This window comes from Dipodomys merriami, unplaced genomic scaffold (assembly GCF_024711535.1).
Source record: "Dipodomys merriami isolate MVZ:Mamm:240054 unplaced genomic scaffold, mDipMer1.0.p SCAF_1, whole genome shotgun sequence".
Taxonomy (NCBI): domain Eukaryota; kingdom Metazoa; phylum Chordata; class Mammalia; order Rodentia; family Heteromyidae; genus Dipodomys; species Dipodomys merriami.
This window is the reverse complement of record NW_027202270.1, coordinates 38,718,313-38,736,472: the sequence shown is the minus strand read 5'-3', so window position 1 is coordinate 38,736,472 and position 18,160 is coordinate 38,718,313. Positions and strand designations below refer to the sequence as shown.

At 37.5% G+C, this 18,160-nt stretch overlaps 2 protein-coding genes across 3 annotated transcripts in view; one reads left to right on the top strand and one right to left on the bottom strand.

The window, feature by feature from the left end:
* Positions 1-2,453: 2,453 nt before the first annotated feature.
* Prkra (protein activator of interferon induced protein kinase EIF2AK2) overlaps positions 2,454-18,160 on the bottom strand; it is a 17,923-nt gene continuing 2,216 nt past the window's right edge. The window contains exons 3-8 of one of the 2 annotated variants that reach the window (XM_070020145.1): positions 15,212-15,293; positions 11,774-11,852; positions 10,336-10,453; positions 9,450-9,544; positions 5,168-5,342; positions 2,454-3,078 (exon numbers count right to left, since the gene is read on the bottom strand). In XM_070020145.1, coding sequence (XP_069876246.1) covers positions 2,921-3,078; positions 5,168-5,342; positions 9,450-9,544; positions 10,336-10,453; positions 11,774-11,852; positions 15,212-15,293 — 707 coding nt within the window. In that variant the 3' untranslated portion in view covers positions 2,454-2,920. Of the gene's footprint in view, positions 3,079-5,167; positions 5,343-7,395; positions 7,579-9,449; positions 9,545-10,335; positions 10,454-11,773; positions 11,853-15,211; positions 15,294-18,160 lie in introns of those variants that run through there. The other variant, XR_011371416.1, reaches the window with a different exon arrangement.
* Positions 15,591-18,160, top strand: part of Pjvk (pejvakin) — a 15,309-nt gene continuing 12,739 nt past the window's right edge. The window contains exon 1 of the mRNA XM_070020115.1: positions 15,591-15,633. The gene's annotated coding sequence lies outside the window, so the exon portion shown is untranslated. The remainder of the gene's footprint in view (positions 15,634-18,160) is intronic.

The window sequence follows — 18,160 nt, the reverse complement described above, 5'->3', positions numbered from 1 at the left end:
AGGGCCTCATGAATGCAAGGCAAGCACTCTACCACTGAGCCACCTTCCCAGCCCCGACTTTTTGGCTTTCACACTTAAATATGAATTAAAATTCACATTTTTATATTTTTTCCAGGTGTCAGTAACCAGCCTACCAATCCACTATCCCTGGTTACTGGTCCATTTCATTTCTTTCAACCACTTAATATACAGTGTCCACCAGTTCATTCTCTTCTGCTGGCGTGCCATCTCCCAGCTCTCTGCTGGTGAAAGCATTAACAGCTGTATTATCACAGCATGCTACAGGTTATGTTCTACCTGCCACCAGTGAGAGGATGGTGGTGGACTCTCATCCTATAAACCAGATGATAGAACCAGGTACAAAATCCCACTGGACCACCTCCTTTCTCCCGCCACTTTGGGCTACCTGGGAAGCAGATTCTGAGATATTAGTAGACAGATTACAGATTGCTATCTGATTACCAATTGCTATCTGTGGAAGGACAAAATCACCATTGAGAAAAGAGAGAATACAGACTATTATGTATCACAAAACCAGCCTCTGGTCACCCATGGGGAACTTTGAAGTTGGAGTAGGCTTCAGATTGCTCCAATATGGGCAACAGGACTATTGTTCGAATGCAGACTGTTCCAGAAAGACTAACCATAATTGGTGGCTTTCTCTGGTCAAGACAGTTGTGAGGAGACTGCAGCTAGATTTATCAGCATGCTCCCAGAAGCAAGGGAACTAAATCCTACAGCACAAAAGGGAACAAGGGAGGGGGTCTTCATTAAGCTATAGGATAGGTCAACAATCTGCATTCCTAAGGGCTATTAAAGTGTGGGCCTATTAGTGCTCAATAATTTATTGTATTAGTAATTCCAACATATTGGACTATTGCTATCTTCATCTTAAGTAACTCACTTATCTCTTGCTGGAGGTTTAGCATGTATTAGAACCGATTTTATAAGGATGCCTATAGCATGGCTGCCTGGTTCAGCCTATTCAGGAAGCTAATCTGTTTAAATATGCAGAATCAGTTAGACTGAGCCCTTAACAGAGAGGTGGACAAAGTGGTGCTGATACATGATCCTCCCAAAAATCTTGACAAATCTGCTATTTAGTGTTGAAAAAGGCATACTTTCTCAGACTTGCAAGGTAAGCTGTCACAGAGAAAGAATTCAGCGTCTGAGTTCCTTATCCTCAGAGTTTATTACTTATCAATACCTTTGATCTGTTTACAACCAAAGTATACTATTTTGAGCATCTTCCTCCTTGCTTTATAAAGTCTTCCTAATTATCCTCTTCAAAGCTGGTGTTTCACTATGTGGAAGATTCTAATGTCATCTCTAGACTGAGACATACTCTAGACCATTCACAGAAACGTAAGATTAGTCCAATCAGATGGTTTAGAACTAAACTTTGCTTCCAGTTTCTAAAATCTATTCCTTAATCTCATCAAAAATTCTCATGATTTAAATTATATACTCAGTTTGTGAAATTATGTTAAGTGCTTCTTAGAAACTTAAAGGAGTTATGAGTAGGTTTTCGTTCATTGTGTAGTTTCATTATTCTCAAAGGATTTTCCTAACAAAGAGACTCCCATCTCAAGGACAACCTGGGTTGTTGAGATGATAGAAAGATGACAAGGAAATGAATGGTAAAAGAACTTAATTTGTGAAACTTATATTCTAACCTTTTAATCACTCATTTCTTTCAAATATTCTTGGAAATGTTTTGAAAATTCTTCTTATGGGGGCTGGGAAGTTGGCTCAGTGGTAGAGCGCTTGCCTTGCATGCATGAGGCCCTGGGTTCGATTCCTCAGCAACACATAAGAACAAAAAGCCGGAAGTGGCGCTGTGGCTCAAGTGCTAGAGCGCTAGCCTTGAGCTGAAGAACTGAGGGACAGCGCCCAAGCCCAGAGTTCAGGCCCCATGACCGGACCCAAAAAAAAAAAAGAAAAAGAAAATTCTTCTTATGGCTGGGTGCCAGAGACTCACACCTGTAATCCTAGCTACTCAGGAGACTGAATCTGAGGATCATGGTTCAAAGCCAGCCCGGCAAGAAAGTGTGAGATTCTGATCTCCAGTTAACCACCAGAAAACTGGAAGTGGCACTGTGGCTCACGTGATAGAGTACTCACCTTGAGCTGAAGAGCTCAGGGACAGCAGCCAGATCCAGAGTTCAAGCCCCATGAGAAAAAAAAAAAAAAATTCTTCTTATGCTCTTTCAACTACTAATTCATCTTTATGTCAGAGAAAAATACAACATTGTAAAATCATTAAGAAACTGATGCATCATATGTGTGTCTGCAAATTTTGCTTTGGTCATAGGTTCCTTTATCTTTGGCTTTTAGAGTTAAGTACAGTATGTAAATTACAGTCTTACACACATTAAAATACTCCTAAGAATGCCTAAAAAGGACCAGGGCCATACACTAATGGCTAGCTCTTTAATAAAATGAGCAGAACCTCATTATCACAACAGCTCTTTATTACATGGTTTCAAATACACAGCAGACCAATCGAATTCCCTGAAATTTTGGAATGACATTCAACAAAAGCCTCAACACTTAAAGAGCTTCCTTTGAATTCCCTTTACAAAGCCTTGCAGAAAAAAAGTTTAAGCACCAGAATACTGTTGCTAGCAATAGCTGTATTCTTCATTAAACATGCAGTTTCTTCCTCTTGTATTTGGGCCTGTAAAATTGGCACCACATGCTGTCTTGTGGTACAAACTTTATAAATACAATATGCCAATACAAAGTTGAAGCCATTAAAAAGAGTTTAATAACAACTAGGAGGAGATAACTGATCTGGGATGTTGATGGAATCTGAAAAGATTTGGAAACAACAAACTCACATTACAGTAAACGCTTTGCTTGGGAAATGGTGAGAGGGAGGAGCTTTTTATGTGTAACTTTTTAAGTTGCCCCGAGTTTACTTTCTTTCTGCTATTATTTTCAAGTACTGCAGAGCATTGTGAGCTGCGTCATTCTGTGCATTGCCACAAGAGATTCCCAGGCCGTGACAGACTGTGATAGGACTGGTTGATAGTTCAGCGAGACATTGATACTGCCCGTTGGCACTAAGTTCTTCTGTAATGACACAAGCAAACATAATGATTAGTGCCAAATATGCAGATCCCGTTTTTAGTATTATCTTCCTCTTTAAGCATCTATGATACATGATTCCACTCATTCATCATCTTTGTCATAATTTTAAAACAACAGACAAAACAATGACTCAACTTCCTCAGGGCTCAAATTGTGCTTCATAAAAACCTGAGGGAACCTGAAAGAAATCTAGGCCTCCTGCTAGCCCTCTCGATCAGAAAGGTAGGCAAGGGCAGAGATGGCTGGTTCCTGAATGTGAAAGAAACTCTAAGCAACTTTAATAGGACTAGTTGAATAGTGTTTGCAAACCACTGAACCACACCAACATTTTTAAAGGGTAAGAACCTTTTGCTAGAGGATCATATAGATTGTATTTTCCATAAGGAAGTAATGTTCAGGAGCTATCTGAAACAGGAAATAACCTGGTTCAGGAAAAGAATTTGGCCTTCATATTCTTAGGTTTTAAAAGTACGCACAGCCTGAGTTATGATATTATAGAAGACCACTTAAATGTAGGAAACAAATGTTCTCATCGATTGACAAATCATTTACTAAAGATGGAGAAATGAGGCAAGGGGAGGAAGCAAAATTCAACTATAAGGCATGACTTACTCTGGTCATGAATAATGTTATTATTCTAACTAGTCAGTGTACTGGAAAAATAGCAAGGCCCAATGGGATTATTTAATGAATAAAGAGCTCTCTAGTTCTAGCAGCTAGGTTCATTTTGCTTTTTGTTTAGTTGAATAAAATTCATATAAAATGTACCATTTTAAGCAATTTAGTGGCATTGAATACACTCACAGTGTTGTATTTCTACTGCATCTATCCAGTTCCAATACATACTCATCACACAAGAGGATACCCTCTACTCATGCGTGACTAGCAGTCACACATGATTGCTGCCTCTCTAGCCCCTAGCATTTACCAATTTTGTCCTGTTCATCTTTTTCCTATGGATTAAACTTTTCTGGCTATTTCATATAATCAGAATAATATAATATGCAACCTTCTGTGTCTGACTTCTTTCACTTAGCAATTTTTTTAGGTTACTCTATATTGTAACACGTATTAGAACTTCATGCCTTTTTATAGCTGAATAATATTACTGTGTGTTTCATAATATATCCACTTAGTTATTGATGGACATTTGGGACTGTTTCCTTTTCTTTTTTTTTTCAGTCCTGGGGCTTGAACTCTGGGTCTGGGCATTATCCCTTAGCTCTTCAGCTCAAGGCAAGCACTCTACCACTTGAGCCAAGGTGCCACTTCCGGTTTTCTCACCAGAAATTGGAGATGAGTCTCACAGATTTTCCTGCCCAGGCTGGCTTTGAACTGTGATCCTCAGATCTCAGCCTTCTGAGTAGCTAGGATTACAAGCATGAGTCACCAGTGCCCAGCTTCCAATTTTTGACTCTTGTAAATAGTCTTGCTTTGAACATATGTGTATGGAGATGTTTGAATGTTAGTTTTCAGTTCTTTGGAGACTATGGCTAGGAGTACAGTTGCTGAAAAATATGATCATTTGTGAGGAACTCACAAACTTTTTCCATGGTAGCTGAAATATTTAACATCCCACCAACAATATAGGAAGCTCCAGCTTTTCTCCATCCTCACAGACACTTGCTATTACATTTTCTTTTTCTTGACAGGCCTTGCTATACAGCACAGGCTGGTCTCAAACTCCCTGTCTAGCCTGAAGTGGAGCTGTGGCTCAAGTGGTAGAGTGTAAACCTTGAGCAAAAAATCTCAAGGATGGCATTCAGGCCCTGAGTTCACATACATACAGAGTAATAGAACTTACTTCATTAGAGAATTTGATTAGTTGAGACATGTAACATCCTTAGATCGGTGCTTGGCTATTTATATGTGTTTACTCACACACACACACACACACACACACACACACACACACACACACACACATATGGGTGTGTGTATATATATATATTTCTGCTCTAGTAATTAGCTGGCTTTAGGATTGCTAAATTAATAAAATGAATTATGATAAAAACTTTTGTTTCTCAAACACATTTTAGTAAGAAACATGTCATGGGATAAATCATCATACCTATATCCAAATAGGTTATGTTAAAACCTTGTTCCTTGGCAATTTCACTTAGCAGCTGGGTGTAGTCTGTATTTGGGATGCTAAGGAGGCTTCTTTTCAGTAAGTTGATCTTTTCTCCAGGAGAATTCCTCAGGGAATGCCACGTGCATCCTAAAGAATGTCCCACTACATTCGTCTGAGAAAGAAAAATTCACGCTCTTAACCAGGACTGTGTTCCAACACCAGTTACAGCATAATTAAAAGCATTAAGTATTTACATATTTCATAAAGCATGTTTAAATAAGTGCCATTTAGTTATTTTTCCAATTCAAACTAGAAAACAATAGTAGGTACATATACTTAACAAATACGATATTAAGAAAAATTTTTAAAAAACACAAAGTGAATATACTGTATTTAAAAATACTTTATATACCAACGTTAGTGTTGGAGTTGTGGAGACCTTTAATGCATTGTTTCCTCTCCTTCCCTGTTGACCAAGTTGATGCCTTTTATCTAAGAGGCACATCTGGAGAGTTAGAATGGCCATGAGGCCATCAGGGAAAACAAAAAACAAATAAGCAAGCAAAACCCAGACTTTTATATACTACAAAGTTTTCTTTGTCAAACTAATAGTCACACTGAAAGGTATAAAGATATTTGAGAGCACCATGAGTAAATTAGCAAATAACTGAATCTGCCCAATGCAGCAAGCTACAAACTAAAATGTGAAACAACTTCCACATGTTTATGTTTTTTTATATTAAATAACAAACATTATAATTGACTGCTATGGGTGGAAAACAATAACTGTAGAAAAGCTGAAGAGTAAGAGATGGGTTCGAGGAGTTGTTCAAATGAATAGCAGATAGTTCTTATCACAAGTATTTCACAGGACCTAGTTTATTTTCTTTTCCTTTTTCTTTCTCTTTCCTTTATTCCTTTCTTTCCTCTTTCCCTTATTCTCCCCTCTATTCTTTTCATCTCTGTTCTTAAAATGATTTATATTTCCATGTTAGTTTATGGTTCTCAAATTGCTTTCCCATTCTATGATTAAACATAACTACTTTCTGAAGTAAATCTTATCAATGAGCATGACAGAAGTAAAGTGATTTTCAAAAGATCCTAGACATAGCCATGATATATAGTCAAATAACTTGTTAAATTTTCTTTTTTTTTTTTTTTTTGGTTGGTCGTGGGGCTTGAACTCGGCCTGGGTGCTGTCCCTCAGCTCTTCAGCTCAAGGCTAGCGCTCTACCTCTTGAGCCACAGTGCCACTTCCAGTTTTCTGAGTGGTTTATGGGAGATGAGTCTCACAGACTTTCCTGAGCAGGCTGGCTTTGAACTGTGATCCTCAGATCTCCCGAGTAGCTAGGATTACAGGCATGAGCTACCAGTGCCCCACCTCTCGTTAAATTTTCTAAGTAAATTTTTTTTCCTGGATCAAGTTTTAAAAATAATATTTTTTTGGGGGGGGGGAACTGGAAGTATAGCATATTGGTAGAGTGGTTGCATGCATATCCCAGGATTCCATACCCAGCATAGGAAAAATAAAAGGTAAAAAACAAGAAACAAACATAATTTATTTACAAGGGAAAATATATATGATACCTGACCAAATACATAATAAAGAATAAAATTGTTCTTTCTAATTTTCCCTTCCTCCAAGGAGTACTTGTTAAAAACTTTTCTTTGGTAACTTTCCATAGTTTTTGTTTGGATACACACACAATCTTATTAAATAAAAATGAGAACTTTTCATATCTTGTTTATTTTATATGACATTTATCTAAGTCTCCAGATGGTCTTTTTAGGCTGTCTCTAGTTTTCTACTTTTACAAACAATACTGCAATAAGATTACTTTGTACTTGGGTGCATTTCTCTCTGGATTTTTTTTTTTGTCAGTCGTGGGGCCTGAACTCTGGGCTTGGGCTCTGTCCCGCAGCTCTTCAGCTCAAGGCTAGCTCTCTACTACTTGAGCCATAGCACCAATTCTGGCATTTTCTGCATGTGTGGTGCTGAGGAATCGAACCCAGGGCCTCATGAATGGAAGGCAAGCACTTTACCACTGAGCTACCTTCCCAGCCCAGAAAACTATTATTTTTCTAGTATACTTTTTAAAGTTATTTGCATTTTTCTGTAAAGTGAGGATAATATCAGACTTTCTAAATTTTGTTAGTAAAGAAAAAAATTTTGTTATAAAGAAAAAACAAACAGTGCAGAAGTATAAAACCAGTCTTAGCCTTACCTCTACCCATCTTCAATCTTCTTCCCAGAATAATAATTAATTTTTTAACCTTTTAATCTTCCATTTGTAGTTATTTTAGTTTTTACCTTCATGACTTTAGTATATGGAAGTTACTGATTCTGTATATTAATTGCATGATCAGTTGCCTTGATGAATTCTCTTACTGTTTCTAGTAGTTTAGCTCTAGGATTTTACAGGGATACAATTAGATTATTTGTAATGAAAAATCATTTATATCTCCTCTCATTTCCAATTTCTTATTGTTTTTCACTTTTCTAATTACATTGGCTGGTACTTCTATAACAAGGTCAAGTGAATATGATGTTATTGGGCATTCTCAGTTTTTTTGTGATAGGCATAAACATGTAACCACGATTTTGATATTCTGTATGCTTTTTACTAGTAGGATTAATGAATCCTAACTAATAACTATGTAACCATGTACCTTTGTTACACTTTAAAAGAACTGTTTCTTTTCCTTAGGTTAGGTGTAGTCACATATTTATCAACTATGAAATATCCTTGTCTATAAAACTAGCCCTCCTTATCTTAATGTGTTACTGAATATTTTACAAACATGTTTCATCATATAGAGTAATGATCCATACTGATCTCCTAAATATTGATTCTCCTATATTTTGTCTCAGCTACCTTTTCAATATCTCCACTTGGATATTCCATACTTACTTCAATCTCAACATATAGTCTGCCCTTCTAGTCTGTGTTTACCATTAGTAAAGACTGCCACCATCTCTCAGCTGTTTTCCCCTTTACATCAAATCTATTACCATGTTCCTTTCCTTCATTTTTCTAAAAATCTAGTCATTTCCTTCCATTTCCTCTGACACCACCTAGTTTAGGTTACTATTTCTCATTTGTCTTCTCTAACAGCTAGTTAGCCAGTCCCTCTGATCTTAATATTCATTTACTCACATAATCCAGTCAACTGATTTCATTATTAACCTACAAATTAGAGACTATCCCAGGTTAAGATTATCTAATTACTTTAACTTACTCAAAGAACAATCTCCTTAATTTAATAGTCCATAGAAGATGTCATCCCTTTTTGTCTTTCTAGCATTACTATTTGAGATTCCTTCCCTCTAACACTGTGCTTGAGACATACCATCTCACTGAGGGATCTTGTACTGTGTGTGATGCTCCACTCCAGGAGTTTTGCACATACTTCCCTTATCTCTAGAATCTTTCCCCCATTCTCATCCTATAGAAGGTGAGATGCTGTTGTCCATATTCCTACATCATTCTCCAGGACCATTCTATAGCATAGTTTCATCTTACAGTAGGCTATACTTTTCTTTTTTCTCTCTTTCTTCTTTTGTGCTGATCCTAGAGCTTGAACTCAGTGCCAGGGCACTGCCCCTGAACTTCTTTTGCTCAAGGCTAGCACTCCATCACTTGAACCACAGCTGCACATTTGGCTTTTTGGTAATTAATAGGAGATAAGAGTCTAACAGACTTTTCTGCCTCGCCTGGCTGTGAACTGCAATCCTCAGATCCTGAGTAGTTAGGATATAAGCATGAGCCAACAGTGCTCAGCAGGCTATACATTTCTTAAAGAAAAGAACTAGTTATTCACTGTATCCCAGTATCTGGGATACAGTGACTAAATGATTCTTGATGAGAAGATAAGTGAATTCACAAACAAAGAAATCGAAATGTGTTGTTACTCTAAAGCTTAAATGTATTACTGTCTTATCTTTCTTAGTTAAGTCCTGGAGATTCAAACCAACACCTCATGCATGCTAAGTACAAGTTCTATCATTGAGCCATACTTTCAGTCAACTATCACTTTTAGATGCCATCCTATTATTCTGAATTTACTGTGTCTCTCAAGCTATTTTACTTGGTCACTCTTATAACTCAGGATTATATATAGGAAGAAGCTAAAATTGCAGAAGTATATAACTGAACAATGGTGATCTTTTAAAAAGTTGTAATTCTGTCATATCTAGTCCATAAAAAATCAAGGATAGTTTTCTATAGTAAGAGATGCTTAATCACAGTAACATAATAACTGACAGATAATTACTTACTAGAGAAATGTGGTTGTCTGGAGAAATGTTACTAAATTTGGCAAGAAATTTCTCAGCAGCATTTCTTTTGGCTTGTTTCTTTGATGCCCCCTTTCCTAAACAAACAAACAAAAAAAAATAGATTAGTAATCCATAAAGGATGAACAAATGTATAAAGCATTGAGTTTAATTAATTAGTGGATACCTCATGGTTTCCTATGAGAGTTTTAGGATTCATAATACTTAATCTTATTGAGAATCAAAGTATTATTTTAGTTTTTTAATTTTATTTATTTACTTTTGCAATGCTGGGGATTAAACTCAGACTTATGTTTTTGAGCCATACCCCAGCCTTTTTATTTTTGCTTTTAGTTTGTTTTTCAGATAGGATCTTCCTAACTTTGCACAGATTAGGCTTCAAACATGATTATCCTGTCTCTGCCTCCCACATGCTTAGGGCTACAAATGTAAACAACATACTTCCCAGCATGTAGAGATAGGGTCTTGCTAAATTTTTGCTTGGACTGGTCACAAACTGTGATTCTTCCAGTATCTGCCTCCTGAGAAGATAGGACTGTAGGAATGAGCCACCAGGTTTTTGTCTGCTTTTTGTTTTGTTTTGTTTTAAGTCAGGAAAAACATCAATATAGAAGTTTAAGATACTGAGTCAATCATTTGTCTACCTTTCCATTAACCTTTGATTTTTTAAAAACATCAAATTAGGAAACACAAGTATTCTTGTACTTAATATTTATATTCTTCAACCATAGGAAGTTAGAGACAGTAGAAAAGAAGCACATCAATTATTCCCAAGATATATTTTAAAAGATACTATGACAGAAATCTCATAGTCATTCATTATCTGAAAATCATTCAAATGTGTCTAATTTCTTAAAAAAATAAGTACCAGTTTCCATGTATGATTCTAGTTTGCAAATTGTGGTATATTCTCTCTTATGAGCAGGTCCTCCCTCCTGGGAAAGGGTATACTCGGGAAGTCTCCAGCCATGATGAATAGCCAGTTCCTATAAAATTGAGATTAGGCTTTAATAGTAACTTTAACTGCACAATGACTCAATCACATAAGTGGTATTCCTTCTTAATTTTGATCCCATATCTCATCATTTGTTTGAAAGGAATAATGGCATTCTATGATTGAAAAATGAGGAAAGGCCCTGTATTTCCCACAGATACTTCCATACTTTATATGCCCTGCATAGAATAATACCATAACTGAAGCAATTTTGTGAGATGAAAAGAATTTTTTTCTATTAAGCCATAATAACAGATATCAGAGTTCAACAAGAAAGACAAGTCAATAGCAGAGGAGACATTTGTTCTCAGTTCCAAAAGCTTCTCCCCATCCAGGTATGGACTTCTTCTAGACCCATGTCTGACTAATGGCATTCAATCAAGAGCAGGTGAGGAACAGATACAGTGAACAGAGACTTAGAAGGTGAAGAAAACTACACTCACAGAGCTGGAGCAAGAGATCAATGGACTGGTTGGATAATGAGGAAAAGAGTGGTCCAACAGAGCACATTGATAATCTGCAAGAAGGATATTCTACATGCAGAAATTTAAAGCTAAGAGGCAGAGAGAGAAAGGGAGTGAGAGTGTGTGTGCAAGAGTGTTTTGTATGTGCGTATCCATGTATGTGGGATGTGAATGTATTCTTTTTACTTTTTTTTTTAGTAAGCAAATAAGTGGGCTACCTCACTTTTCGTAGGTTAAGTTACTTGACTTTGGCTCTTTCATAAAGTCTTCTGTCTCAACAGAAATAGAAAGAAGTCTGTCACCAAAGAGACAAGGAATAAATATACTTGTGTGTATGTGTGTGCCCCAGCACATGCTCACATGTGTGTACCAGTAATGGGACTTGAACTCAAGGCTGGTGCCCTATTGCTTAAACCACCCCACCATTCCTGCATTTCCAGCCTTTTGCTGGTTAATTGGAGATAAGAGTCTCTGATTATCTGCCTGGCTGGCTTTAAACCATGATCCTAAGGTTTTCAGCCTCCTGAGTATCTAGGATTATAGGCATGACCCCCAGCACCAGGCTTAAGAAATACTCTTCAAATATAAAATATTCTATTCATTGATTTTCAATGACAATTTTACAAAACAAAGGCAAATAGGGTATATGGAAGAAAATCGAAAACATATATAGGAAAATAATATCAAGTTAATGCTATAAAATCTAATAATTTTAACTCAGAAACCACAATACTTCACCATTTTATGTTTAAAATATCAGTTACTTATCTCAGCATGTGGTATTACCAATTTATTGTATCTTTTGTCAGTAGACAAAATATTAAGCACAGAGAAACTCTACAACTTACCTGTAATGAACCGATAGGATTAAGCTGGTTCTTTGGTTGCTTTGACGGATCAGGCAGTAAGGGGTCAGGAACTGCAAAGCTAATGGGATTTTAAGTATTATTAACTAAAATCATTTCTTCCAAATTACTAAAAAGACAACAATAAATGACCTATTCTTGTCATTTCTCATACATAGGATGTCTCTCTCCACCTTGTTCAAATAGGAACTTGATCATCATCCAAGTAATATATCTAATGTTACTTCTAAGTAGTCTATTTTAACTTCAATGGATCTTAATCTCACTCCTCTGAACCATTATAACATTTTTCTTTTGTTTCTTTGGGTTTTGTTTTTTTTCTTCTGTGCTGGGGAATTGAACCCAAAGCTTTCCATATGGTAGGTGAAAGCTCTACCACTACGCTATGTCCCCAGTTCCATTTAGCACTCTGACACTTTCTTAAGAAAACTGGCTATAAATTAAACAATCTTGAAGACACCTGTAAGAGAAAAGGTAGGGTTGGGAGAATGATGAAAGGGTGATTTAGCAATCAAGATGTACTGTAGCTCCTTGGCAGCAAGTCCGATGTTTACTTACACAGGCTTTGGTACAGGTGCTCAGCAGAAGTGTATTTAAAGCACACTATGATTAGAACTACACAAAAAGGAAGACTGGTAGCCAGGAAAATTTAGTAATGTGGAAAACACAAATCATCTATTTTTTTTCATTCAGATAACTATGGCAGAGAGATCTGTTTGTTCCATTATCTGCCCAGGGCTAAGAAATTCTCTAAGATTAAAAACCTGAAGGCCTGAATGAATCTAGTTTCTGTATATGGTGATCATGATTAGAGAAAAAGAGAACAATCTCTTCTAGGTAGTTTGAAATTACTAGTTACTTGTGAGATATGTGCCTAATGCACAATAATCTGCATGCCAAGGCTACTACCACGTAAGTAAGTAAAGACTAAATTTATTACCATTTCAAGGCTTTATTTTTTTTGCAACTGCCAGAACCTCCAGGTTTACATATTATATAAGCTTAAGAGATGTTAAGTATTCACTTATAATGCTGCATGTTCAAGCTACCTAAGTAGTTGTAATGGAGAAGTGAGAAAGTTTGTATCAAAAATTAAGCCAAGGGCTGGGAATGTGGCTTAGTGGTAGAGTGCTTGCCTTACATGCATCAAACTCTAGGTTCAATTCCTCAGTACCACATAAACAGAAAAGGCCATAAGGGAGCACTGTGGCTCAAGTGGTAGAGTACTAGCTTTGAGAAAAAGAAGCTTGGGATAGTGCCCAGGCCGCTCTGAGTTCAAGCCCCAGGACTGGCAAAAAAAAAAAAAAAAATTAAGCCAATTAGGGCCTGATTACAGGTTATTTACTATATATAAAGTTTGTTAGCCTTCTTATAGTGATAAAATAAAGCATCATATACTCATTTCTATAAATGTGCTCAAAACTTTCAGAAAAAACTATAGCCATTGACACTGGTAGCAAAGCTCAAAATCTATCAGGCCATTGGGCATATCTTGAAAGCTCGCATAAATCAAATGTGTATCTCCTGAGAAACAACATTTAGATACAAGGTTTGTCTCAACAAGTACTTATTTAGAAGGTGGTCATGGCACCATGGTTAGTTTTTTGTTTTTTTGATGACTGGGGGCTTGAACTCAGAGCCTAGGTGCTGTCCTTGAAGTTTTGTGCTCAAGGCTAGAGCTCTACCACATGAGCCACAACCCCACTTCGGCTTTTTCTTTTGGCTGGTCATGGGGCTTGAACTTAGGACCTGGGCACTGTCTCTGAGCTTTTTTTTTTTTTTTGGTTGGTTGTAGGACTAGAACTTTGGGCTTGGGCACTGTCCCTGCACTCTTCAGCTCAAGGCGAGCTCTCTAGTGCTCTACCGCTTGAGCCACAGCACTACTTCTGGTTTTTTAGTGGTTTATTGGAGATGAGTCTCACAGACTTTCCTGCCCGGGCTGGCTTTGAACTGCGATTCTCAGATCTCAGCCTCCTGAGTAGCTAGGATTACAGGCATGAGCCACTGGCGCCCAGCTGTCTCCGAGCTTTATTGCTCATGACTAGTGCTCTACTACTTTGGGCCACAGAACCACTCCAGCTTTTGAGTGGTTACTTGGGGGTAAAAGTCTCATGGGGACTTTTTTGTCCAGACTGGCTTCAAATCGTGATCCTCAGATCTCAGCCTCCTGAGTAGCTAGGATTATAGGTGTGAGCCACTGGCATTTGGCCACTGGTCAGTTTTTAGATGATCCTGAAAGTTCAGAATAATTTAGAAAAAAAAGGAAAAAAAAAGATATACTGCATGAGATCCTAGGTATCTCAAGATATTCAAAAGTTTTGCTATGGTTAAAGAACAAGAAATCTATCCCAAATTATACTGGTAGCTACTGTCAGCCATGAACAGCTATAATCAAGCATGTTTAAATATATGTGTAAGGAGAATATTAAAAAAAAAAAAAAAGGTTTATGATCTAATGCTCCAGGACCACTACTCTTTCCAAAAGCACTCCAAGAAAGTGACAAAAGTTAATTTGGAGATATAAGTTGAGAATTATCTCACTTCACGTTCTCTAATATTTGATATATGCATTCTATAGTTTTAAAAAAAATCTTGTATATCCCTCCCCCACGGTGTAACATACTCTGCTTTCACTGTATTTGATATCAGTATAATTTATGGAGGGGAAGGGAAAAAACAAATCGTTTAAATAGGGATACAGGTGGACCCATTGCAACAATGAGATGTACAAGTTGTTATGTTGAAAACGAACTTTACAACTTTGGTGGTGGGGTGGGGGGAGGATGGGAAGGGATGGGAAGGGGAAACAAAGGAGGAGGCTACAATGCTTGATAAGAAATGTACTCATTATCTTGCCCATGTAATTGTAACCCCTCTGTACAGTATTTTCACAATTAAAAAAAATTCAAAAAAAAAATCTCTGCATCCTACTTCCAAATGAAAATTCCTAGAGTATTTTAGCCTGGACATAGTGGTACATGACTATAATCCCAGCACTTAGCAGGCTAAGGCAGGAGGAGCATGAGTTTGAGGCCAGCTTAGACTACAAGAAAAGACTTCTGCTTGAGGAAAAAAAAGACTTTTACTGATTTCTTTCTACTTCTCACCTGTTCTCTTCAGTGTAGAAATAAAGTCTTACTACAGAATGTAATATTGGCAGAAACACTAGTTTTCTACTGTTGTACTTCATCATGAGCTAGTAAAGTCTAGTTTACAAGAGCCTTTGTTTAACTGTTTGCTGCTGGATTTACGTAGGTAAAATGTCTCGAGAAGATGACAGATTTTCAGAAAGAAACAGAAATTTAAAACTAAAATACTAATAATTATTCAATCTGTTGCTTTTGTAAGCACATTCAAATGTTTAATCTTACCTCAGCCATGATAATTTTGAGCTGCAGAATACAAAGAAATTTAGCTCACCAAATACTTGCACTGGCTTTCAAAATGTTTATGGCAGCCTCAGCAGCTCTATGTTTCGCCAGCTTCTTACTTGTACCTTCACCTGAATTAAAGTTTAAAAAGAAAGTTTGTGTCTCCTGTGAAAATGTGCAAGTTTCATAGCTATCATCATAATAAAAAACAAAGTTATTACTGGTTTTATAGATAAATATCTGGTAACATACAATCCACTATGTTTGCTAGTTTATACACTCTAATAAAATATGCACCATGTGAATCCATACATTAACATTTACAGAAAGGAAATTCTTCTGCAGCAACAAGTATAAAGAATCCACTTAAAGCCAAGCTGTTGGAGAGCAACCTGGGTAACAAGTGTAAGCTAGAAGCCTGCTCCTATACGACATCAAACAAGTACAGCAGGGAAGAGCTGACATATGAAGGTAACGGCTTATGTTATAAGATATCCATATACTCTGTATCCATTATCTGCGTACATAAGATAACTCTAGATTTATGTAAGCACTTACATCTGACAAATGGTAAACTCAATATTGTTTTTCCTTTTGAGTTAAAGCCCTCCAACTCTTAAAGTCATAGAATAAAATTTCAAGTGGGGCCCTCTTTTATCTATTAACACAGACATTTAGGACATGACACAGAACAGAGTTCTCCCTTTGAGAGATGATAGATTAGTATGGAATTTTGTCTGATAACAACTTGTGGGGAAAAGGGGTCGGGAGGGAAAAACCTGGGAGAAAAAGGTACTCAATACCTGACTTATCTAATTGTAACCCCGCTGTACATCACCTTTACAAAAAAAAATTTTTAAGCAAAAAAACAAGTATCCAAAATTCTGCATGTCACAACAAGCAGTGGGTGAGTGCACAAAAGAAATGTCTTGCTAGGTGTGGTGGTTTATGCCTATAATCCCTATAATCCTAGGACACTGGGGACTGAGACAGAAGAATTGAGAGTTCCAGTCCAGCCTGTGCTATATAGTGAGACCTTGTCTTAAAAACTAAAAAATGAGCCAGGCTCATGCCTGTAATCCTAGCTACCCAAGAGGCTGAGATCTGAGGATCAAGGTTCAAAGCCAGCCCCAGCAGGAAAGTCCGTGAGACTCTTATCTCCAATTAACTACCAGAAAACCAAAGTGGCACTATGGCTCAAGTAGTGTGCTTGCCTTGAGCTAAAGAGCTGAGGGACAGTGCCCAGGCCCAGAGTTCAAGCCCCATGACTGACAAAAAATAAACTAAAAAACTAATGGAAGAAAAAAGTGGCATCTCATATATTTGGTAGGGATGTAAGACGGCTTCATGAAATGATAATTAAAAAGACACTGGAAAATGAGTAGAAGCTAGGAATGAGAGAAAGTACATGTAAAGGCTCACAGGAACCAGAACACAGTGTTCTCAAAGCCCCAAGAGGCTGAATATAGCTGAAGCATAAGAATGTAATGGTAGGATTTTGAGATAAAAGGCTAGGAGCTACAGCAGGGGATGGGGGAAGAGGCAAAAAAAGGGTATTGTAAATGTGTGCTTTGCAAATCTTATAGCATACAGAAATTATGAGACTTTCTTAAGCCATGTATCTGGATGATCTGACACTCTGAATTTTCAGTAAGTGCCTGAAAGTGGTGATACTTAATGGTTCCATTTTTTAAAGGGTTTGTAAATGATGTTAAAATGTCTTCATTTATCCTCAGGGGGATGTAGAATTTTTAAGAAAAGGAAGACAAAGCCAGGTGACAATGGCTCATGTCTATAATGGCTATAATCCTATCTCCTCAGGAGGCTATGATTTGAGTCTCATGGTTTAAAGCCAGCCTGGCAGAAAAGTCTGTGAGACTCTTACCTCCAAATAACTACTAAAAAGCTAGAAGTGCAGCTGCAGCTCAAATGGTAGAGTGCTGACCTTCAGTGAAAAAGCTAAAAGACAGTGTCCAGGCTCTGAGTTCATCCCAGCAGTTCATGCCTGTAATCCTAGCTACTTAGGAGGCTGAGATCTGAGAATTGTGGTTCAAAGCTAGCCTAGGCAGAAAAGTCCTCATGAAACTCTTATCTTAAATAAACTACTCAAAAAAAGTCAGAAGTGGCACTGTGGCTTGGGTGGCAGAGTGCTAGCCTTGAGCACAAAGAGGCTCGGAGACAGCACCAGGGCCCTGAGTTCAAGTTCCAGAACCTCCAAATAAGAAGAAAGGAAGGAACAAAGGAAGGAGAAAAAGGAAAACAAATTTGAATGGTAGAAAGGACACTTTGGTTCACAGAAAGTGAATTATCACAGATCATATGAAGAAAGGACAGTTAAAGCAAGAACAATATAATCCAATTAAAAGATGAAGGTGGTCTCCTAGACAGTAACAATAGGAAGAGCGAAGAGGACTCAACTGCTACTTAAGAGGCAGTGTACAATGACAGAGAAGACAAGAGGGAACTAGAGGGGAAGGACATAAGACAACCCTCTAATTTCTATTGAGCAACTAGGTGTCAGTGGTATCCTTACCGAGAAAGGGAATGAAAGGTAAAGACAGATTTAATTTAAGACAATGATAGACTGAGGTGCCTAAGTAAAGGTACCCAGCAAGCACACAGGCAGACACACTGTTTTATAACTGGGTCTGGGCTGAAGATAGAGATTTCACAATTATTATTCTTTAGATATTATTTGCAGTCAAAATAAGATATCTGTGGCAGGGCTGGGAAAGTGGCTCAGTGGTATAGCACTTGCCTTGCATGCCTGAGGCCCTGGGTTCGATTCCTCAGGACCACATAAGCAAAAAAAAAAAAGCCGGAAGTGGCGCTGTGGCTCAAGTGGTAGAGCGCTAGCCTTGAGCTAAAATGCTGAGGGACAGCGCTCAGGCCCAGAGTTTAGGCCCCACGACTGGACCCAAAAAAAATAAATTAAAAAAAAAAGATATCTGTGGCAGATAAGCTGGCATAGAAAGACGGGGTAGCGTGAAAAGAGGTC